The sequence below is a fragment of the Sinocyclocheilus rhinocerous genome, unplaced genomic scaffold (assembly GCF_001515625.1).
Source record: "Sinocyclocheilus rhinocerous isolate Xijiao unplaced genomic scaffold, SAMN03320098_v1.1 scaffold2716, whole genome shotgun sequence".
Taxonomy (NCBI): Eukaryota; Metazoa; Chordata; class Actinopteri; order Cypriniformes; family Cyprinidae; genus Sinocyclocheilus; species Sinocyclocheilus rhinocerous.
Window position 1 is genome coordinate 189,521 of NW_015624199.1, and position 24,810 is coordinate 214,330.

General features: G+C 36.7%; 1 protein-coding gene across 1 annotated transcript in view; it reads left to right on the forward strand.

Annotated features, from left to right (window-relative positions):
* LOC107738181 (nuclear factor of activated T-cells, cytoplasmic 2-like) overlaps positions 1 to 15,478 on the forward strand; it is a 32,219-nt gene extending 16,741 nt beyond the window's left edge. The window contains exons 7-11 of the mRNA XM_016549912.1: positions 4,642 to 4,697; positions 4,813 to 4,945; positions 5,165 to 5,352; positions 5,740 to 6,280; positions 13,475 to 15,478. Coding sequence (XP_016405398.1) covers positions 4,642 to 4,697; positions 4,813 to 4,945; positions 5,165 to 5,352; positions 5,740 to 6,280; positions 13,475 to 13,530 — 974 coding nt within the window. The 3' untranslated portion in view covers positions 13,531 to 15,478. The remainder of the gene's footprint in view (positions 1 to 4,641; positions 4,698 to 4,812; positions 4,946 to 5,164; positions 5,353 to 5,739; positions 6,281 to 13,474) is intronic.
* Positions 15,479 to 24,810: the final 9,332 nt, after the last annotated feature.

Sequence of the window (24,810 nt, forward strand, 5' to 3'; positions counted from 1 at the left end):
GAGCACTAATTCCAAGTATGGGTCACCATACTTGGCCACATGTCACGTCACTAAGTTGACAAAATAAGCTTTTAGCAGACACAAGCATGCATATACAGTTTTTGTCCAATGAAATGCTCTCTAGAATTGGCAGTAGCAAGTAGCATATCATCTTTTGACCGTGCATTTAAAAAAACAAAACATATCTCTACAATGTTAAGGTAAGACTAAGACAGTAGAGGCAAAAAAATTTTTTCATGCACTAGTCATAATGTGTGGAACCAAAACATTCAAAATACACCTTTAAGTGTTTATTTTATTGCACTTTGTCTATTTGCATCTGTAGATTTCTATTACAATACATATCATTAAAGGTTGTTTTTTTCTCCACTTCAGTAGTGCTTACAACTTACAACCAGCGCAAACCGTCTTTTGGCCTGAAAATAGTACTTTCAGGATTTTCTAAAGACGCGCAGTGAAGAATAAGCCCTGAAAAGGCGTGGACAGAGTTATTTTTGCGTCTGACCTTATTGAATATGCATTTGTAGGAGTTTCCCTTTCAGACGCCTTTGTATGGGAGGAGAGTATTAAAATGAATCACGCAACGCGATTTACAAACGTTTGCCCTCGTCATATAACTGGTATTTGCGCCATTATTTAACACTCCAAAAAAGCATATCTTAAAGCAGACGCTGATTTGTGCTGCTCTTGGTAGATTGTGTTGATCATTAATTTGCGCATTGTCAGTAAATCACCCGCAGAAATTTCTACTTTTGGAATTGCGCTCTCACGCTAATTTGCCCTGTTTAGTAAATCTGGCCCTTATTCTTATCTATATTCTGAAGGTTTTTATGTAGGGATTTCTTCATATCATATAATTTACTTGATTTTATACACTTTATTCCTAAAAACATGGCGAAAATGTATAAATGTGACCCTGGACCACAAAACCAGTCTTAAGTCGCTGGGGTATATTAGTAGCAATAGCCAAAAATACATTGTATGGGTCAAAATTATAGATTTTTCTTTTATGCCAAAAATCATTAGGATATGAAGTAAAGATCATGTTCCATGACAATATTTTGTAAATGTTTCGAAAAATTTACGCTTATGACTGGTTTTGTGGTCCAGGGTCACAAATAGAGATATCCAAAATCTTCATACATCCAAAATATGCCAACAAAATGAGACAAGAATTTTGAACCAATGTTCGGATTTCAGTTTTGGAAATGTATGCAAATTAGTACATATTTGATTAGATAAATCATTTGCATGTTTAAACATAATATTTAAATATGCAAACTTGCAATGTGCAAAAAAATCTTGATGAAATCAATTTCATCCTTTATCCCAACTGTTCATATGTTAACCATTTCCCATCTGTTTACAAAGAAACCTCTTGTTTATCCCTTAATATCTATCAATGACAGAATAGTTGTTGTAATTTTACCTTACTCTGCCTCTAATTTGTTTCCATTTAGCCTCCATACATTTTTGTTCTTTCTTTCCCCAGTCTTTACAGTGATTTCCACGACAGTGTTTGGGAAATGTATCACATTATGGAAGTAAAATGGGTTTCAAAAGCCGTTCTGTATATATTTTAATCAGACCTTGAAGAGTTTAGTGTCCTTAAAGACTAGAAAGTCTTATAAGAAGTATGTTTTAGTGTATCAAATGTGTGTTTAGATGTTGTTGTGGTGTTGGTGGCGGAGCCTTTTGCCTGCAGGTGTCATTGTTATGGCACTCCCACACACAGTGCTCTTTCATGCATGCTAAGCGGCAGATGGATTTTGTGTGTGTGTGTGTGTGTGTGTGTGTGTGCTATGACTACTTGCTCTTATTGACGCTGCTTTTTGCCTCGGACAGGTGGCACCCGACAGTTTTGTTTGCAAATAAAATCCAGTCACAGCTGTGTGATTAGAAAGTGCTCCTTCAACCTTCAAAGTTCCCGTTGCAGCCTTTTTTTTTTTCTTTTTTTTTTTCACCCATTGTGTTCACATTTACTTCACTACTGCTGTTTACATTCTGTTTTATTGATGTACGCAATGTGTCGTCTGCTTTTTGTTTGTTTTGGTAGGATGCAAAGTTCTGTTTATTGATCCGTTAGGTGTAGGCCAATGTGTTTAGTCTATCAGAAAAGAGCTGTTACTCATCAAGTGCTCTTTTAGGTAACTTTTTGATGTTGATTTTCATGGGTTAGCCCCTCTCTCTCTCCGTAACTAACACATTCTCTTTTTTCCTAAATATACAGTGTGCTCACAAAGTATTTAAACAATTAATTAAAGGTCATTTGTTTAATTGACAGAAGGGTGAGCAAATGATCACATAAATCAAGGGCTGTTAATACATAAATCAAACCCTCTGTGCTTATTTTAACATCCCGACGAGCATGACGCAGCAACAGTTTCACATTTAAAGGTTTTAATTTTATTTTTTACATTTCTATTAAATATTAAACTAAAAGGTTTTAAATATCTATGTAATGTTGTAAAAAGTTAATTTTACATATTTATTATGTAAATATCATACTGCATTATTTTTTATTATAATATTTAATTTTTGCCGCAGATATAGCAGTTTTGTGCTGATATGGCATTTAAAAATATAATATTTATTTTTATTTATAAAAATAATAATAATAAAATAGTTTTTAAATTATTTTTTGAATTCTGTTAAATATTAAACTGAAAGATTTTGCATAGTTTTGTAATATTGTAAGAAGTTAGTTTTATGTATTTATAATAATATTTTGTATTATTTTTATTATAATATATTTTATTTTTGATGTTGATATAGTGGTTGGTGCTGATATGGCATTAAAATATATTTATTTTTATTTATAGAAATAATAATGATAGAATCATTTTAAATTAGTTTTTTATTTCTATTAAATATTAAACTGAAAGATTTTACATAGCTTTGATGTCATTGAATTAGATGAAAAAATGTCAAAACAAATAGGTAGCACAAGTATACTTTTTTTCAAGCAAAACATTGCATTAAAAGAAGGTTTTGAATTATAAAAAATATTTAAAATGAAAAATATTCCTCCTGCAGCATTTATTTTCAGATGCCACTTGCTTTGATGTTTTGTTATTTAATGCAATGATGTTCATATGTTCATTTTTAAGAGTTTCGTCAAAGTCCAAATACTTTTTGGCACCATTGATTGTATGTGATTGCCTTTTGCATTTGTTAAAAAAGGAAATAAGTATTGAAATAATGGAAATAAGTATTGCTTTTGTTGTGGAGGGTTTCTAATCTTGACAGAGCATTCTGAACCATTATGACTGTGAAATCCCTCCGAAATGGGAGACAACTGCCTTTGGCTGGAGTTTTGCTGGCTCTTGCTGATTTCACTCCATATGTCGAGCTGGGCTTCCACTCACAAAGCTTCTACGGATATTTATAAGAAAAAGTAAAAAACAAACCCATGGGATCTTGAACAAGGAGCTTTGGAACAAACTGCAAACAAACAGAATGGCCAAGGAAGAAGCACTCATCACCTGTTGCGGGTGAAAAGGGGCAGTTTGATCATAAAGCAGTTTTAAGACGTTGTCCTGGCACTGCAAGTGGAATCCCCCTCGCTAGTGCTGACTCATTTGAGCCACACATCTCTCATTTGCAGCCCAACGAGGGGTTTCCCACATGCTGCTGTGATTCAGAGCAAAATCGTTCCTGGTTTAGTGACTAATTTGGTAGGAATGCTATTTTCTGTTATGGTTTAAAGATATTTTTTTTTGATAAATGTTGTTTACTTTCTATTACTATGGTTTTTAGATTTGTGTATAAATTCAAAAATGGAAGACAGAATACACCGTGCACTGTTATGTAATTCCTATTTGAAAAAGATCCTTGGGATTAGGGATGCACAATTCACATTGTTCATACTGAGATCTCTTACTTTTGATTGCAAACTTTGCCGATCTGAGCATGTAGTGTTTTTTGACTGTCATGAGGTCAGTAGTGATGTCTGAAGAAGTGGGTGTGAGTAGAAATAGGTAGAAATTTTAGATTTGTGTATAAATTCAAACACGAAAGACCAAATGCTATGTGAGCTATTAGGGATGCACAGTGCGGACAATTTGGTCTTTCATAAAGTTAATGAGAAAGGTTTGTGTTCATACTGAGAACTTAGATTTTTGTCTGCAGACTTTGCCAGTCTGAGCATGTGTCGTGAGGTCAGCATTAATGTCTCAGGAAGTGGGTGTGGGATAAAACTGTGGTTAGAAATGTAACTGACTTGTGCCACATGCAATCTCTATGGTATGGGAACCAGTCTGTAGGCGAGGAATTATGTAAGAACCCTATGATCTATGGATATGACAGATGAACCTACAACTCATCACCGACTTTACCTGTCAAAACAGAGTTGAGTCATTAAGAACAAGGGGAAGAAGCAATGTGTGCCAACGAGAAAGTTCAAAGTATTGCAATCATAAAGCTGGTTGGCCAAACCTGTATTTCCCCAAACAATTGAGGGAAGAACTTTGACACCAAACATGTGTAATGCAAGACATTTTGTCTCACAAATGATAGATAGATAGATAGATAGATAGATAGATAGATACTGTTAAACTTAACTAATCTCAACTTAACTTAAGCAACCCAATTTTAATTAATTTAATCAACAAACATTTTTTTTCTTCTTTCTATTTCCAGATGGACAGCAAATTTGGGAATTGGAAGCCACAGTTGACAAAGACAAAAGCCAGGCAGTAAGTCCATCGCCTACATTACATGAATAACTGTACTTACTGAAGGTCTATATTTAATGCTCTTCTTGTACACTGTGTATAGATGCAGCAAATAAAACAATTTTCTCATTCACAGAGCATGCTGTTCATTGAAGTGCCTCCGTATAGAGACCCATCCATTTGCCATCCTGCCAAAGTCAACTTCTATGTAATAAATGGGAAACGGAAGCGCAGTCAACATCAGCATTTCACCTACATGCCTCTACCAGGTGCGCAGAGTATTTCTGCTCCTGTACCTTTAAGGTGGTTAGGGGTATTATTTACTGTACTTGTAAGATTTTTATATGTGCATGACCTCAGTTTGCATTTAGTATATTGAATATTATTTACCTTTTCCATGATATTAATGTTAAGTCCAGGTTCAGAATTGATAAGTGCACTTTGAATACTCCATCACAGTTATTCTCACAGTTATTTTACTTCCCTAGTTCCCTCTATTAAGACAGAGCCAGTGGATGAATATGAATCTGGTCGGATGGGTTATTCCATGTCACAAATGCTGGGGGTGTCTCCACAGCCATACTATAACCCTCGCGGGGTCATCACCCCAGACAGTGGCCTGGTGCCTGGGCTCGTCCCCTGTCAGCAGACCCGCCTGGGTGTCTCCCCTCCGGACCACCGATTTCAGCAGCAGAGCGGGGTATTATTTACTGTAATTGTAAGATTTTTATATGTGCATGACCTCAGTTTGCATTTAGTATATTGAATATTATTGACCTTTTCCATGATATTAATGTTAAGTCCAGGTTCAGAATTGATAAGTGCACTTTGAATACTCCATCACAGTTATTCTCACAGTTATTTTACTTCCCTAGTTCCCTCTATTAAGACAGAGCCAGTGGATGAATATGAATCTGGTCGGATGGGTTATTCCATGTCACAAATGCTGGGGGTGTCTCCACAGCCATACTATAACCCTCGCGGGGTCATCACCCCAGACAGTGGCCTGGTGCCTGGGCTCGTCCCCTGTCAGCAGACCCGCCTGGGTGTCTCCCCTCCGGACCACCGATTTCAGCAGCAGAGCCCAGCCATAATGTACTCCCGTCCTGGAAAGAGCTTGTCAAGCAGTCCTATTTACTCTCAGACGGGGGCCACTATGATTCCAGACTCCCATCGATCAGTTCTGGTCCACACGGGTTCCCCAGCCCAGTCCTCTCATCTGGCTGGCCAGCATCCTTCCAACCAGCATCCCTCAATCATCCAGTTCTCTCCCACCAACCACCACCTGCTCAGAGGTGGAGATCCTCCTGCGCCACCACCCCCAGAACATCAACACATCATTTATTGTGAGGGCTACAATCAGCATGGTCCTCAAGCCACAGGGGCAAACCGTTCACCAACACCAGCCCAGGCACCTCAGCAGCCTCAGAATTACCCAACAGTCATCCAACAACAGCCCTTCCTCCAGAGAGTGACCAAAGACAGGTCACCACCTGTCCAAGTAGAGACCCAGAGATGTTCCTCGACGGACGAACAGAGAACCAGCGTTCCTGGACGAGTCACAGTCAAGCAGGAGAACTTGGACCAGGCCTACCTTGATGATGGTGAGTAGCTCCAGGTTGACCAGTAGCTGTTCTGATGGTTGATAGTAGGCGTTTGTAATTATGTAAAAATAAGCAAACTGGTTGGGAAACTTTAGAAACTGCTTCTTAAATAGTGTGCCAAGCTATACTGTGGCTCAAAAGCATCTGCCAGTGCATATGCATGACATGCTTTCAAATTGTCTTTAAAAATATGTGGTCATAGGAATGCATTGTCAAGAGCCATTCTGGCACATTCTTTGACTGACAGCAGGTTAATGTACCATTAGAAATGCCCCTGAGCACATTTTGTCTGCTTTGAGACAATAGCAGGAAGACTGCTTGTCAAGTCCATCTCTTGTTGTCTTAACATTTAGTTTTTCTTTCTTTCTCACACATATGACCCAAGGACAGTGAGACCCTTGCAATAATGTTTACTCCGATTTACTCGGATTACTCAGAAAGAGTAAAATAAGAATTAATTATCTGGAATGAATTTGATGTATTTGACTGCACGTTTCCTCACACACACCCTCTGTTTTGTTTTTCAGTTGTGTCAAAAAAACATAGGCATGTTATAATGACTTTAAAAATGGCCAAACCACGATGTAGCAGAAAACTGGCAAGGGAAGGCATAGTGTCACGTCTGTAAAGCAATTTGGGAGTTTAGGGGGTCTGAGTTTCTCTTGTGGTTCATTACGTCTCATGCAAGGGGGTTCCTTACACGCTGTATCTGACAAGGAAATGGGTGCTCTTTTGACTTCGCAAATAAAAAAAGGAAAAGAAAACCGAGTAGCTCCAAAACTTCTTGGACATGTTGACAGTGTTATGATTCGCAAAACAAGTGCCATGGCAACCCATTGTCAAACAGTGGAATGGGCTGCCTGGGAGAGCTGGGGAAAGCCTTTTTGTTTGTTATACTTGGCCAGGGCTTCCCTTGGCCCCGCACCCCCCAATACTGCGGGGGGAACCCACGAGAGGATTTGCTTTTTTTCCACAGGTCGCACTCTTGCCAATCTGGAGGATAGAACTCCTATTTGCAGCTGCTGCACTTATCCAGAAAGGCAGCTTGATCTGAATAAGATAGTAATGGGTGGAAGTCCATAGGAAAGGAAAAGGGCCATGTTGGATGGAAAAACTGAAGCGGATGGGACCGGGAGCAAAAGATGGAATTTCTTCTGCATACTCTAATAGGGTTTCCCTGAGTAAACAGCAACGCTGCAACTGTAGACACGTCAATAGAGAGTTACTATGAGATTCCCGGGGCCTTAAACCTTTAAACAAGATGCTGGTTTAGAACCTTTCTAATGAATCCCTTTAGACCCCCCTTTTTTATGTACAAGAATTTCTGGTAGCCCCATTAGAGTTTAATACCACTATGGTAAACCCATAAAGGTTGCCCTCATTAAGGCCCTTTAAAGCAAGACAGAAACTGCTGAGATTTGTAAAAATCTCAGGGAATAACAGTGGCCACACAGAATACACTGCTCTTGCAACAATTTTGGAGTGGTTGGCTGGTAACTAGGAAGTTACCACTTTACCACTTCAACCCAAAATAGTTAGAAATGCAGTGTGTTCTGTTGGGCCACAGTTATTCGCTGAAGTTGCTGAATCTCTCAAGGTGCGAGGCAGCTGTTTTTGTCATTCTACTCATGAGAAAGTTGACCCTGCAACTTTAGCTTTCACTTTAGCTTAGTGAATTCAGCATGGACTTTATAATGAGCCTATTTGGCCTAATTATAAACCAGTCTAAACTAGTTGGTTAAGCTAGTTAAGAAGCCTGGTGGCTCCCGTTTTACTTTGAAGAAGTGATGCCTGTAGTACAGACAAAGTCCAGGTTACTGAGAGCAGGAAGAATGACGACTATAAAAAGTCCCATTTGTTTCTGCTTGCAGAGGTGTCTAGGTGTAGCGATCCACCCACTAACATCTCAATGTTTGATGTTTGCCAAGACCTTCACACACAACCGGTTGTAATATGACTCATGCAGATACATCCATCTCACTTAGAATTTCGATAGTGGCTTTTGAAAGGGGTATCAGGGTTTCTGTGGTCAGCTTTCTGTATAGAAACTGTACCTTCATCCATTTCATTATGAACATGCATTTCTCAATAGCAAGAAAAGGAAGCACATCTTTTGTGCTAATTCTAGACTTTTAATAACCATTGACTTCTTTACAAGCTTAAACAGCAAGACTTGTTTGACCAGCATTGCCAGCAAAGTTTTAGTGATGGTGGTCCACCAACTTGACCAACTGGGTTGAATGAATGAATGAATGAATGATGCATTTATATAGCGCTTTACCAACCTAGAAATGCACACTAGTTGTTGTTTTTTTGGCTAGGTAGTAATGTTCTTTTTCTAGTTTTCCTTGACTGTACACCTTTGATTTTAGCTCATCTCCACATTGGCCCTTAACAAGTGTTATAAACAGCCAAACTTGCCTAGAGTTTTCAGGGTACAATGTTGGCCAATCTTCCAGTGCTCAACTGGCTCAACTTAGGCTTCCCAGGCTGGAACCAAAGCCTGAGGCAACAGAGTTGAAGTTCTTCCAGCTGGATAGAGCAGCAGGAATAATTTAGATAGAGCACGTAAGCCATGCACATTAGTTTCAGATCACTTGCATCCAGTTTTGGACCATGTGTATGCCAAGCCATTGGATTTTTGGCTGTAAAAACGGTGTCCTGATAAGACATAGCTTTGTTCTTTGAAAGTGGTGTTCGAATTAAGCAGCATCTGTAGTTTATAGAGTGTAACATGGTACAGAAAGCAGAGTTGAAAGTGAAGGAGATCTCGTTAGTTTGGCCTTTGGTTTTACTCTTTCTAAACTGGTCTGTTTTGGAGGGCAAACAGTCAGACCTGCGGTGTAGACTCTTCCTATCCTTTACGCTTACACTGTGGCTTTATTATTCGCTTAGTGCTAGCCAGTACCCACCACACACACACACTAACTTGTAGATCATGTGCTGTATGTCTGTTCAGTGTCTTTACACTCTTTACAACATACTTGCAAATTTCTTGCTCTGCTGTATAGACCTTAGTTAGGGATGGTGCCGTTTTTTGTCCACAGAAAGACCAATTTTTAGTGTTGCATTACATAAACAAATGACACCTAGGTACGTCTACAAATGGTGTCTACTTATGGCACTTTTCCACTGCATGGTACGGCACGGTATGGCTCGGTACGGTTCACTTTTGGGGGGTTTTCCACTGGGTACAGTACCTGGTACCTGGTACTTTTTTCAGTACCACCTCGGTTGAGGTTCCAAGCGAACCGTACCGTTACCAAAATGTGACGTGTAAACTCTGCTGATCACGGATTGGCCAGAGAGAATCGTCACTACCTGCGTCACTGAACTTGCGACACGAGACACAACAGAACCGCTAGATTTAAATCTCCCAAATCTCCCATCTTCACAGCCAGCGAAGGATCAGACGCAACTGTTTTGAACAAGCGCACCTTTTTTTAAAACCAAAAAGTGGCTGTTTCGTTGTCTGTTGAGGAAGCACAGACGTTCCTCTCATTGATAGCAGAGGAGCGGATCCAGCGAGCTTGATGGGGCGACGCGGAATGAAACAGTTTTTCAGGAGTCGCAGCAATAGAGGCGGCGCAACAATAACAACATGTGAATAATCCCACCCACTCTAAAGCGGTACTAAACTGCAGTGGAAACGCAAACCGAGCCAAGCCGTGCCGTACCGTACTGAGCCGTGCCGAGCCGAGTCGTACCACGCAGTGGAAAAGCGCCATTAGTCTAAGGTCCATACACATATATATATATACCTAAAGTCAATATAGGATGTCCTGTCATTCCATGTTGTCATATGTTTTTCTATTATGGTGGGGACTTTCCATTGACTTCTATTGCTTTAATACTGAGCAAATAATTTTGATCCCCTAAACCTAACCCTTACACAGACGTGTGCATTTTTACTTTTTCGTTAATATACTTTAAGCCATTTTCATCATATAGAGACTTTTGACTGGTCCCCACAATATAGTGGATTACAGGTTTTACTATACTTTTTGAGATGTTTGCAAAACCTGATCCACATACACACGCAGTTCTGGTCCACATGAAGATGTACCTTAGACTACAATTGTTTTATATAAAGCGAATAATAATGACTACAGCCTAACCCTACACCTAAAAGAAAACTTTTCACGTTTTTGTCCCCAAGTATAGCTAAGTATATGCGCGCGCACACACATAGTGGAGACTGAGTCATCTACTATGCTCTGTCTTACTCTCCACCATTGGTTTGTAAACAAGCTTTCTGATTGGCCAAGGTCTCTCCAGCCAGACACACCTATTATACCGCCCAGTCTGTACACTTCCTTTACAGCTCTAAAACCATCAGTGTGTGCCAACCCTTCATTACTTTCCCTATAAGCCCCCTTTCCTGTACATTGCATAGTTGTCTATGTATGGACAGGAAGAATACTTCATCATGGGACTTATTTAGAAGATGTGTGTTGTTATGTTTCTAAGTGATCTGATTTTAGATTGTTTTGGGGATTTTTCTTTTGGGTCGTTACGAAACCACCTAGCAACTCGGTAGGTGCTAAAAGCCACATCAGCAAGTTTTGCTCAGCGAAGCACCACATGTATTTTATTCAGAAGAAAATCTAGTTTCTTACTGCTGTTACATGTCAAAAAGTCCAGCTTCCTTGCAGTTGAGAGTTTCTTTTAAGCTGTTATATAGTAGGATCTGCAGTCTGCGATGGCTGCAGGGCCTTGTATTAGTTTTATTTTATTTTTTTACTCGCTGATAAAGCACCTCAGCATCCCGCTGCTACCAGTTTATTCCTCTCTCATCTGTTCTTCATTAGTCTCGGAGGGAAAAACAGATGTCATCCACGTAGAGCTCCCATACTTAGGGTTGTATGACTAAAACCGCAAGGCTTTCTTGATTGCGCTGTTGTAGATTCTACTGAAAAGGAAAACGGTTTTATTTGAGTCTGATCACAGTAATCACAAATTTCCTGAATAATGCATTTTAGTATTATGTATTCGATTATTTATTTATTTTAAGATTTTTTTAAAGGGCTATTTAGTGAATGAATGAAGCATTTACTTAGTCATTTATTCATTTACGTTCATTTATCATATCTGAGCTGGTCTAAACATTTCATGCTATTTTTAATCTGTTTATTTTCAGTTTAGACTTTTATATCTGTGGCATTTTGCTTCTTACACAATCAAAGCTTCAAATACGGAAATCTGTTGAACATCAAGTTCCTTCTCTAACGCAAGCTTTTACCACAACATACGCTGTTTGTCAAAATCTTTCAGTATGGTTTATTTCATTCTTGGTTGGCCAATTAGTGATGTTTTTCTTATGCATACATTTTGTAAAACCTGTGCATTTTTACTTTTTGACATTGCCATGGTGTTGCACTTCAAATAAAGAGCACTATAACTTGTTGGTTGCATGTTTGTTACTATGTATTATTGCATTATTCATTGCTAATAATAGAGTGCAGCTTGCTGTAGTGGGTTTCATTAATTTTATGCTAAATATTCAGAATGGCCATCTTAGTCAGAAACATATGGCTCAAGAGAATCTATATGCTACACCTGTTATTCCAGCACATCCATTATAACAAACAGTATGGCATTGTGTAGGCTATTGTGGTAGTGATGCCCTGGCTGTGCTCTGGGTTTCCAGGCCGAAGTGTCTCGTCCTGATAGTATACAGCACTGAGGATGTGGCCAATCAGGTTAAACCACATTATCTTCATGCAGTAGAGTTTTTAAACCAAAGTCTGCATGACGCTGCAGTTCAGCAGCTGAATAAGTGAACGGTGGATATATATATATAACAAATGGAATCTTTTGTCCTAAACCAACATATTTTATTTATACCATTACTTATCTAATAAACTTTTTTGGACATGGTACCATGGTAATACTTTTGGACAGTACCATGTATTTATTATACCAACTTGTTCTTGGTCTACCACGTAATCGCACCGTTAGTCGTATCATGAATTTGTCATCATTTTGCTCCATGCTTAACTCAAACCTGTGTAGAGGTGTATTCCCACATTCGTGTGATTTGATCTTACCGGTGACCTTTGTTCACGTCTGAGTTGTGGCTAGACTAGAGTTGGTGTGTAGTGGTATTGTGATTGTGTTAACAACCCCACGCGCCCTGCTGCTATTCTTAGAATGAAGAGGCAGTAAAAGTTTCCATTTATGCCCCCCTGTAAAAAGAGTAACAACAGGAAGTAATGGCCAATACAAGGGCTTCACTGAGCCTGTTCTGTCAGATGATTCCCTTCCACCTAGTGCCCATTCAGTGTCACTGCAGTTTAACATGTGAAAGTGACATTTGTATGTATATATAGAGTGTGTGTGTGTGTGTGTGCACGTGCGTCTGTTCAGTTTTAATATAATCAAAATCACTGCTACATCAATATCTGCGGTTTTTACATAGGCTGAATTCAAGTAAATTCGGACACTTTTTCCATTTCATTTCAATGTCAAATATTTGTCCAGTTCATCTATATTCTATCATTCATACATGCATACATATTATTACATATATGCTAATTTAAATATACATATTAAATCTGGAAATAATATGCTTAAATAACCACACACACACACAAGTAACGCCTTTAGAATTTTTCATGTAAAATGAATAAATATTTGAAATGACACAATATAACAATATAATGTTAATGTATATATAATAGTAATTACAACAAATAATTACATATGCTAATTTTAAAATACTTATTAAATCTGGAAATATATATTTAATATACTTAAATGAACATACAGGTTAAAATATATATACAGGTGCATCTCAATAAATTAGAATGTCGTGGAAAAGTTCATTTATTTCAGTAATTCAACTCAAATTGTGAAACTCGTGTATTAAATAAATTCAATGCACACAGACTGAAGTAGTTTAAGTCTTTGGTTCTTTTAATTGTGATGATTTTGGCTCAAGTATTTAATTATAGATAAATAAATATGCTAATTTCATTATATTAAATGACACAATTTTGTAACATTTTTAGAAATGTAATGTTTTTTTTGTTTGTTTTTTTTTGTTAGTTTGGCTAAGTTATGATATTATATATAAGCATTTATACTAGTGTTCTGAGACTTTTGAACCAATATGTGCAGTTGCAATTCACTTGCACAAATGTTCTGTCCTTTCATTTTGAAACATGTTCTTCTTTTCTGTCATTTCTGTAGTGAATGAGATCATAAGGAAGGATCTGACAGGAGTGCCTGGCAGGGGTCAGACCTAGAGAAACCCCTGATCGGGAAGCACGCAGGACCCCTGGAGTGTTCGCTATGTGTGTTCCCCTGCCTTCAGCGCCACAGCAGCAGCAGTGAAGCCTCGGCCCGGTCAAGTGTCACCCCTGACAAAAACTGGATCATGGACCACGTTTAACCAAGCATCCATCTCAGTCAACTCCAGGAACAGCAGCGTGTTGATGTGCAAATGGTATTGAATTCCCCTGCTGTTATTTGATTTTTGAAAGCTCGTCCAATGTTGATCTCATATGTCAAAGTTGTCAGAGACTCAAGCCTTCATAAACAGTTTGGATTGGACAGGTGGCATTAAGTCAGTTTTTTCCTTTTTGTGGGTTTTTATTCCATAGCCTTTTGACTCACATAAATGAACTCACTCAGATTAGTGTATTTCGAGCAATAACCTCATCATCTGTGAGAGTAAACCATTACTGTCTATAATATTCCCCAAAACAAGAGGTTTGCACATACTTCTGAATGGAAAGTGGTTAAATACATCACACCACAGCTAATACTTGATATATGTGTCTAAGAATAGCTTGTTTTTGTATTAGGTGAACCCACGTGTACATCAATCCAAATTTATGGGGAAAAAAAAGCCTTAATATTTTAAATTACTATAAGCAACTGCACTGTTCTTCAAAACAGCGTATGCACTTCTTATCAGCGAATTATATTTTATTTAAGGTTTCTCAGCGAAATGAGATTTGTTTATAATCATGTAGATGTTGAGCTAATACAGCAAAAAAAAAAAAACAATTAAGTGATATTTTTTTCTTTATGATGTAAATAGAAACTGTTTTAACATCTGTGCCTTTTCCTAAAGTGCTGTCATTCTACCAAAACATAGAACAAGCAAACCAAAAATGAATAGAAATACATGTACCTTGTGTCAAGTCAGAGCCCATAATGCCCTGCACTACATTTAGGCAACATCTTTGTGCCATACTAAAACTGTATGGTTACCATATTTTATTATTGTTTATTTGTGTGCTCATGACCTAACCAGTTCCATCTGTTCTACTTATGAATATACAACACTTGAAATATTCAAGTTTTGTGTCCCATGTTAAAATTTAGGTTAGATGTAGTACATATCTGTCTCATGGAGGATTTTTTTTTAACCGTAACTGCTTTGCTTTTATGATATGCATATATATTGTGTGTGTATGTTTGTGTAAACGTAGAACATTCATGGAAATCACTTTCTGTATTTATACGGTCTGCATGTCTCTAACACAGTCACATTCGTTTTCTCATCTGAATGCAAACTGACAAAAAGAGAATTTATTGAAGTAACAAACGAATTCATCAAGAAGCATCAGCTTGTGTTCAAAAGCTTGTTTCTGAAAATATTTTTGAAAGCAATCCTGCCCACTTTAAAAAAAAAATGCATAAGTTATGCAGTAGGCTATATTTTTATATGTCTTTACAATTTTGGCTGAATAATTAAGAGTTATAAATGAATAATTCATTTGTATTATCTAAAACTTTATTTTGGAATACATTGTAAAAAAGAGTGATGCTAATGTTTCCATGGAGCCTTTTTCTTTTTATTGTGAATAGATTGCCTCAAAAGTGTAAAGACTGTTTCTATCATTTTTATTTTTTAGAATCAGATAGTCAAAATAGGAAGAGAATATGTATATGAACTGAATCAGTTGTTCTCTTTCCATTTAATATCTTATAACCAAGGCTCTGGGAATATACGAACTGCCAAAGCTTTTGCTGCATAAAGACAAATTGCATTTCATTTTTTATATATTAACGTAAAGCTGTCAATGCCAAAAGAGAGACCAATTCTATTTTTTATTTCATTGAATTGTCATGATTATATTCATGTTTTGGCTTAAGCATGTCTAACCTAATATGTTTAGATGTGTTCATGTTTGTTAAATAAAGCTAGCTGAGAACACGAGCAATAAAACTAAAAGCTTTAAAGAGATTCTCTGAGTCTTCATTAGACATGCCATATTCACTCACTGTCAGAGGCGGACTTTACCGTTAGGCAAAAGGTAGGCGACCGCCTTGGACCCCCAAAAGCCAAGGGCCCCTAAAAAAATGCTTTTTATATACGAGACGTGCATTCAGTGGTTGCTGGGGTGTTTATTTCCGCGATGCAGAAAACGGAATCCCGGAATCCTTTCATAGAAAGGGAATTTACTGTGTAACGCGGAATGTGACGGAATGACTGACGCAGACGTGCGGTTTTGTTTATTAATGAAGCACACGCAACACCATTTAATATTCACATATACACTAGTCCATATCGCGGTTTGATTGAAGTGTACTGACTTGCATTTGATTTAAAATTTGAGGAATTCCGTGGCATTCCTCGTTACACAGTAAACCTCTGTTGTGCAGCACTTTGAATGTACAAAAACTAAAGGGTTGGTTTAATTTAAATTGAAATAAAAGATAGATTAATATTTTTGGCTTCATTTGATTCCCAGAAAAATTCAAATACACAACACAGAATTTGTAAAGAAAAAATATATAAAACAAATAAATAAAAATACAAAATAAATAATAAAATTTCATAGGGCCCTATTATTGTCTACACATTAATAAATTAAGTTGTCTTTATATGTTTTAGATTAAACCATTAAAATGTAATACAGAAAAATTGTAATGGAAAGCACAGAATTTGGGCCCTAAGAATGTAATTTTTTTGTTAAACTTTTAATAAATTGCTCTTAAATTAAACAAGTTTCATGATTTCAATTAATTAGACATTCTTTTAGATTAAAATGTAATATAACAATCCAGAAAAAAAAAAACGGAATAAACTTAATTTGGGAAAAATAAAACGGGTTTCATAGGGCCCTACAAATGAAAACAACATACATCTGAAGCTATAGTTTAACACTAAAGTGTGTATGATGTGTTTATTGGTTTAAATGGTGCTTACTGGTTTCTGTGAAGGACACAAGTAGAGGACGCATGCGCAGTTACTTTCACACAGACACACTTCATGACTGGCTGAAATAATCCTTAAGCGTCTAAATGTATAATTTCCTTCAGCTTAATTTAGCTCTGTAATTAAAATAAATAAAAAAAGAAATGTATTTTAAAGTTTAGAATTAGACAGCTTGAGTTGTGTAGACAATTGCTCAGTGAAAATTACCCCAAAGCACCACCTGGTGTCCGACCTACTCAACTGTTATAACCTGTTTAAATGTGAAAAAGGAGTCTTCAGCATTAAAGAAATCCATTATTTATAACATGTACATGAACAATCTAGAAGATTGGACACAACTATGGGACACAGTCGTGCAGCAGCGAGCATCACAACAGTGAAAGGAACCTCAAGGTTCAGAAAGGGCCCCATTCCTGTATTTTGCCTGGGGCCCCCAAATCACTAAATCCACCCTTGCTCACTGGGATACTTCTTTCCCCACGTCTTTGCATATTAAAATTAAGTCTATCTAAAAAACATGCAATCAAATAATTAAGAATTTCTTTACATTTAAAGTCTCAGAAGATCGCGAAGAACGCCTTCATTACTGTGTTTTCGACCGAATCTGTTCAATGAATGAATCATTCTCGTTCACTGAGTCATAATTCTCATTCACTGATGTTTCCTTCTTTTGAAGCTGTGAGCTCTAGCACAAACTGTATTGAAAACGCTTAGAAGATTTGTAGATACGCAAATTTGAATAAAGACAAGGTGCCATAGCACGTGAAAGACTAGTCTTTAAATAGTCACTGAATGAATGTTTTTGGTGAAGAGATAGAAAAACCGGGAGAACGGTCTGAATCGGATCACGATTCAATAATAAACATGACGCTCTGACTGAATCGCTTAGACAGTTCACTCGCGCACTGAATCATTTGGCGCGGTTTTGAGTTAACTACTTAATGCACGCTGTGAAACAGTTACGGGAAGCTTTAGAACGCGGAGAACAACATAAGCAATGAACGAAGTGGATATTATTCACCCAATCCACTGAAACTAAACCTGGAAATGTGACGAAGAACTGAGGCTTCAACACTTGCAAGATAACGACTCTAGGAAGCTGCAGGTAAAGACAATTTCAAACCATTTTCAAAACATTAACCCTATAAAAAATCATAGCAGGCCTACCAAAATGTACCAACCTGGTATATTGCTTTTGTAAGAAATGACGCGATATTAAAGGGGTCATATGATGCGATTTAAATTTTTCCTTTCTCTTATGATACATTCCTGTTTCTCAGTTGTAAACAATTTCAGAATGTAATTATTCTAACACATTTTAAATGGTTTCTACAAAATCGAGTTTTGATCTCTAGTAGGCTATAGTATTCCATCCGCATTTTAGCCTAAATGTAGGCTACTGGAAAATTGGGAATGTATTTTCTTGCCCCTTAAATACATTTTGAAATATATTTTAGCATATGGAGGTTGAAACTAAATATATTTTCAGTTTCAAAAATACATTTAATTGAGCTTCACATATATTTAGCTTATATTTCAATATATATTTGGCCAGAAAAATGATAAGCAGTGTGATTCAGAGACTTGCAGATGTTTAAAAATCAGTTAACAAGTTTTGTGTACTGTGTTTGTGGTGCTATTGACTGTCATGGTACATGCTCCTCTATGAAACACCTGTTCACTTTATGTCTCCCAATTGCTCTGAATCAATTCAGTTAATCACTGATAGTCTCAGTTAGCTCTAAACGCTGCTGCTTTGATATAGCAGATGCTTGCTTGACATTTCGATCATTAAATCTGAGCAGAAATGCATCGGCCCATGTGGCCCTTTGTAACTACACAGCTCTTCGCCTCTCAGACAAATAAGCATCTTGTAGCGTTTGCCTGGTCGCTAGGCGACAGCTTGTTTGGGCCCTAACTGGAGCGAACGGCGTGAATGAACCCAGTGTTCAGGAAGTGGCTCGGTATGACATCACTATCTTTGAGCAAAATAAATAAATAAAGCAGCACGTTGGGCGAGACACATTTCCCCCCATTTATGTTCGCTATTGCAGATATGCAGTGAGTCATATGCCCTTTATCTCGGATTAGATAATCAAATCAGCTCTCATGCACAAGGGCTAGAGAACAAATAACGTGCATGTTTTCACTGGATGGGAATTTCATTCAACATTGTGTCACTGAAGAGTCTTCAAACCAGCTTTCCTTGAGTAAGATTGTGTAAAACTGGAAAAGCGCCCGGCGAATGACTTAACCGGAGTGTTTGATCTACAGAACAGCATGCATTTTGGTAGTAGTGACATTATAGCAAAATAATAGCCGATGAAGGTCAATTTGAACAAGTTCCTTGTATAATGAAACATTGATGGACATTAACAGCTAATTACTATGACCTCAGACTCAGAAACGTGACATGGAAGTTGTGCATGATTGATCCGGCTGCATATTTCACAGTAATCTTGCTTTCAGGCAGGTTTGGGTTCGTGGAAAAGGCCACCCGTTGTATTGCGGCCTGCCTGCATGGCAGTAATCGCTGCAGACCTCGTGTAAAGAAGGCCCTGTTCAAACAGAAATAACATGTCACACCCCTGATGAACAGTAAATACTTGTTTTGATTGAATAATGCTGCGTTTGTACAGTAGCCGGAACGACTGCATCATAGAGCGGGAGACGTTAGTCACCTTCCCGAGGTTCAAACGTACCACTTATTACCTCATCAAAAAGCTAAAACGTTTAATAACTCAATCAAACAGAGCAGCACTCATTAACGGTGTTTTACTGTTGCCAAGAGCAAGTAAACAACATGCTTCTCAAATCTGCCTTCCATTGGGTTTTATCCAGGTAAAAGTTCACTTTTAATCCTGAACTCAGTTTGCTCTGACATAAATTGTGATAAAGGCCTAGAAAATTAATGTATGCTTTATATAAACAGTACCATTCAAGTTTGGGGTCTGTAAGGTTTTCTTTTTAAGAAATTAATACTTTTATTTAGTAAGGCTGAACCTGACATTGCTGCAAAAAAAAAAAAAGATTTCTATATTAAATAAATGCTCTTTTGAACTTTGTATTCATCAAAGAATCCTGAAAAAAATCCATCATATACGAAATATGAAGCGGCAAAACTGACGATCAACATTGACGATAATCAGAAATGTTTCTGGAGCAGCAAATCAGCATATTAGAATGATTTCTGAAGGATCATGTGACACTGAAGACTGGAGTTATGATGCTGAAAATTCAGCTTTGATCACAGATAGAAATTACATTTTAAAATATATTCATATAGACATATATAAACTAATTTATTCTAAATTGCAATAATATTTCACTGTTTTTATAGTATATTTGATCAAATAAATGCATCCTTGGTGAGCAGAAGAAACTTATTTCAAAAGCATGAAAAATTGTAAACAAAAAATATCAAACAAATTTAAATAATTTCTATTTTTTACATTTGGAAAGCTGACAGGTAACATGGACGTGAACAATTTAAAATAACAGTTTTCTCTTTTAATGTTTTAAAATATATTAGAATACTTTCAAATAGAAACAGTTAAATCCGTGTATCATTCAATCATTCGTTTTTTGATTTAATATTGAAAGTAGAAAAATTAGAAAACAGCTCCTTTTTCGTTTTTTTCAGCTTCAATTTTCGTTTTTCGTTCATGGGTGGAAAAATGAATAAACAGCTTGAATATTCGATTTCTACATGTGGGCGGGAATTAAACGCCCCTTTCTGCTGATTGGTCAGCCGAATATCAAACCGTGCCATCATCAGTTCTTCCGCAGTATCACACAGCAGAATAATAGTCCTCCACTGCCCCAGTATGAGTTATGTCGAACTATTCATAAGCCTGTTTGTTTGATGAAAAAAGATTAAATGTAGTTGCAATAAATGTGTTAAGAATCCATACAACTGCAGCAGTGGAGGACTATTATTCTGCTGCGTGATACTGCGGAAGAACTGATGAAGGCACGGTTTGATCTTCGGCTGACCAATCCACCCATGAACGAAAAACGAAAATTTAAGCTGAATTTTCATTTTCGTTTTTTGGAAAAAAACAAAAAAACGAAAAAGGAGCTGTTTTATAATTTTCCTACTTTCAATATTAAATCAAAAAACGAATGATCGAATGAAACACGGATTCAGTTACAGTTTTTGTGTTTTTGATCAAATAAATGGAGCCTTGGGGAGCTTAAAAGACAAAAAAGAAATAAACATGTAAACATTTATGATATGTATTGTGGGTGTGTGAACATATTACATATATCAAATTAAACAACTGAAGTGTAGTAAAGTAAAAAAGTAAGCTTTGAATCAAATAATCTCTGTCTGTAGGTAATAGTTAATAATGATTAATGTAATTGTTTTGCGCTTTTGCCCCCTGGTGGCAAAACATGCTGTATTCATATGCTTGATTGAATCTTCTGATGCAGTCATTATTAACTGATTGAAGCCTGCGGCTGTATTTGTTCTGTTTGTGTCTCCTTCAGTACAGTCTATCTGTCACGATGTCACACACACGAGGGACGAGGAAACGCTGGAGAATGCTTTTAACAGGACTTTATTGGAACCAAGGGAGACGAACACAGGAAGACCTTCACCAGAAGACGTACAACAGCGGACCGAGAAGTAGGGACTGGGAACACTTTAAATACACACAGGAGGAGGGGATCACGAGACACACCTGGGAGCAATGACACATCATGGGGAACACCTGGGACAAATGAACTAAACTAATCAGGGGAGGAACAGGAAACTAATCAAATAAGGGCATGGGAAGGCACATGGGGAGCAGGACACACACAACACATGGAACAGAGTCTGACACTATCACCTCTCCATGTGGTAAACGAACCTCAAATTACTGCTGAGATCTACCTGTTGCTGTCATTAACACAATAGTTCAGCCAAAAATGAAAATTATGTCATTTCCTCACTATCATGTCATTCCAAACCAGTATGCTGTTGCTATTTGAACACAAAAGGAAATACTTGAAGGCTTAAAAAAAAAAAAAAGATTACGTGAACAATTTCTTTGTTTTATCTTGATTGTCTGATTGTGTTTTTATAGGATTCATTCTGTTTTTCTTCCCAATTGTGAATATGTCTAATAGTATTTTATTAGTTTATTATTAATGAAGTGGTAGAATTAAAGTGTGCATGTTCCTCTCACAGCCTGCAGAGGGGTGTCCAGTCATAGACAATGAGACAATATGTCATAATATAGAATCTCTGGGGTGATTGTTAATGCATAAAAGTGTAATTTATGTGTAATTTATTTGACATAACATGTAAATGTGTGTTTCATCAAAAATTCAACTCTAAGAAGAGGCAGGCCATCGAAAAGCTCCTCAGATCAGGCTGATTGTACCAAAGGAGAGTGCAGCTTAAGTGAAAGATGAGCGTTTCATTCAGAGGTGTCTCTCTGCCCTGTTTTTGCCCTCTGCAGGTCATTATTTATATCATTAAGCGTGCATCCATCGGCTGTGAGGCTGTGGTTTTCATCAGCTTGATGTAGTTATCGACAGGCCGAACTCCCACCGCACATGCGCCCTCCACCCACCCGCATGCACGCTGCACTTCTCTCCTGCCTGTTTACTTTTCATAATGTTTATCTCTACAGGCGTCAATGTGAGTTTCATATAAATGACAACGTGTCGTGCATTGGGACTGTTAGATTATCTTTTTTACAAACAGCAGTTTAGCAAGTCACCTAGTTTAAATTACTTGTGTGTGTCAGTTTGTCATAATAAAGTAGAAAATGATATGTATATAAATATTCATCGTTGAGATTTTTCTGTCTATGCAGATGGAGCCTAGTATTCAGATGTATTCTTTTTTATTTCCACGGTTTTTGCTGTGAATATATTAATTATTGTTACTTATGCATGTGATATTTTTATAGAAATGTTCAGGTAGTATTTTGCTGTTATATTTGTAGGGAAGATTGAAATCTTGACTACAGAAAAGCTATTGAACATTCAAATCATTGTCCAAACAAATTAAACAAATTTGAGGAGAGTACATTTTTTGACAGGAAAGTAATTCACAACGGTTTTTGTATTCATAATGTAATAATTGCTTTTAGCAAAAATGTAAACAGAAACACAATTTTGAAACAAACTAGTAATTTAACAGCAAAACTTAAAAACTAGGCTAAATATCAAACCATTGCTAAGAGAAATTATGGGAAGCAATGCTCTTATTTAAAAAAAAAAAATATATATATATATATATATATATTACATATTATTTTATGTATTAAGAAATCCAATGCCCTAATATAAATGTGACAACTTGCCCCGAGCTGACCTTTATTTAAAAACAAATAACATCAAAATCATAATTCAATCTTTAGGTTTAAATTACCTTTATTATATATTTTATTATTGTCCAAATATATGTTTGTGTGGTTTGTATTGTCTTGTTCACCCAACAGATATAGCAAAAATTTAATTATATTGATATTGATACTGGAAGGCAGAATTAACAAATGTTCTAATTTAAGGCCACATGATAGTAAAAACAATATTTTTTATGTAATATAATATATTAAATTATATCAAATATAAAATATATGTTGTTTAATAGAGATATATTACATAGTTAAGTTATTTTAAATTAAAATATTTGTATTCAGGAAGAAAAATGAAAAATGAATGCACTTTCCCTAGTGCTCTTTGATTTTGGACCCCATTGTGTGTGACATATATACTCTTTAACCTATAAGGAGTATTGATATGTAATACTAATCCAGTTCACTGTCTGCTAGTTAGATTTCCCCCTCGCTGTCAGTATGTAGACAGAGATGTCCAATTAGACCCTGTGTGAGAGAAAGCAGACAAAGGCATGTAACCGCCTCCTTCAGTGCAGAACGTGAGATCTGTAAAGTCTCCAGCAGAGTGATTCATGTTATGCTCTTTTCGTTGCCTCTGCTGCTGGTGTAGTCAGTTTGTAATAGTGTGCTCTGCATTGATCTGTACATTTCCTGTGATTTGTCCACTCTCTGTGACTTAAACCAGATTTGTATGCAGACCACTTGCTTTGTGTTTCTGAAATATATTGATTTGTTTAGTACAGCAATTGGAAGGGACGTCCTAATATCCTTTCCGTAAAGACAACTAGCACAAATTTCCATGCTGGGTTGGTGGTGGTCTAGATGGTTTAACCATGTTGCATTTATTTGGAATAGGGGTGTTGTGATATTTAGTGTCTGCGATAATATTGTAATGGTTGTTTTAACGATATGTGAGCTGACGTTATCGAGTATGCCAATCATTTTGCAAAAAAACAAACAAAAACACGTCTTGGGAGTACAAAAGCATTCACTGTGTGACGAGGCCTATTAGAATGCAGTTAAAATGCCACTATAATTCAAGTTTTTTATATTATATTTATAAGATATGATATAGTTAAAGGGGTGCTATTATGCTTTTTCACTTTTTGAATTTTAGTCAGTGTATACGTTTGGGCATAAAAAAGATCTTCAAACTTACACATCTCAAAGTCCACTCCAAAGGGAGATATTTCGTTTAAAAAAAAAATCCCTTTTCAAGAACTACAACGAACGGCTCGTTTGGACTACAGCATTTGTTTTCCGGGTTTTGTGATATCACAAAGCGGTCCATTAGAATATCATTAAAATAATTCCCGCCTACGGAAATTCGAATGGTTGGGGGGTGGGGAGGGGCGAGGTCGTGGTTAGAACTAGAGAGGTAACGATTCACTCAACTCACGATTCGATTCGATTCACGATTTTGATTTCACGATTCGATTCACGATTTAAAAAAAAAAAAATTTACAAAATTTGATTTAAGACAAATTATAAATTAAATGTGTCCTTTTATTATTGCTTGGACAAAATGCTGCACATTTCTTTGTGAAGTTGAAATATAACACTATAATAATATACTAATATAGCACTTGCATTATTATTGCTCTTTTGTTGGTTTTGATTGCTTCTATTGTCCTCATTTGTAAGTCGCTTTGGACAAAAGCGTCTGCTAAATGACAAAAATGAAATATAATGCAAATGTAAATAACAAAACTACATTGAAATTTTAAAACAAGCCCCAAATCAAATAAATAACACAAATAAAAGAAATCTCTTCATATAAACAAACTAAGGCTTTGTCTGTGCTCTTTCCATTTAAAATGAGAGGCAACCACTGCATTTTAATCATGATCCAAACAAAGATCCTGCATACATGCAACATGAGCAGTTTTTAAACAAAATTAGATTGTATAATTTCGAAATTTGAAACAAAAACAGAATGGTTTGACTTAGTTTTGTGAAACTATACATAAAAAATATATCTGCATGAATCAGAAACAGCAGACGAGCTGAAC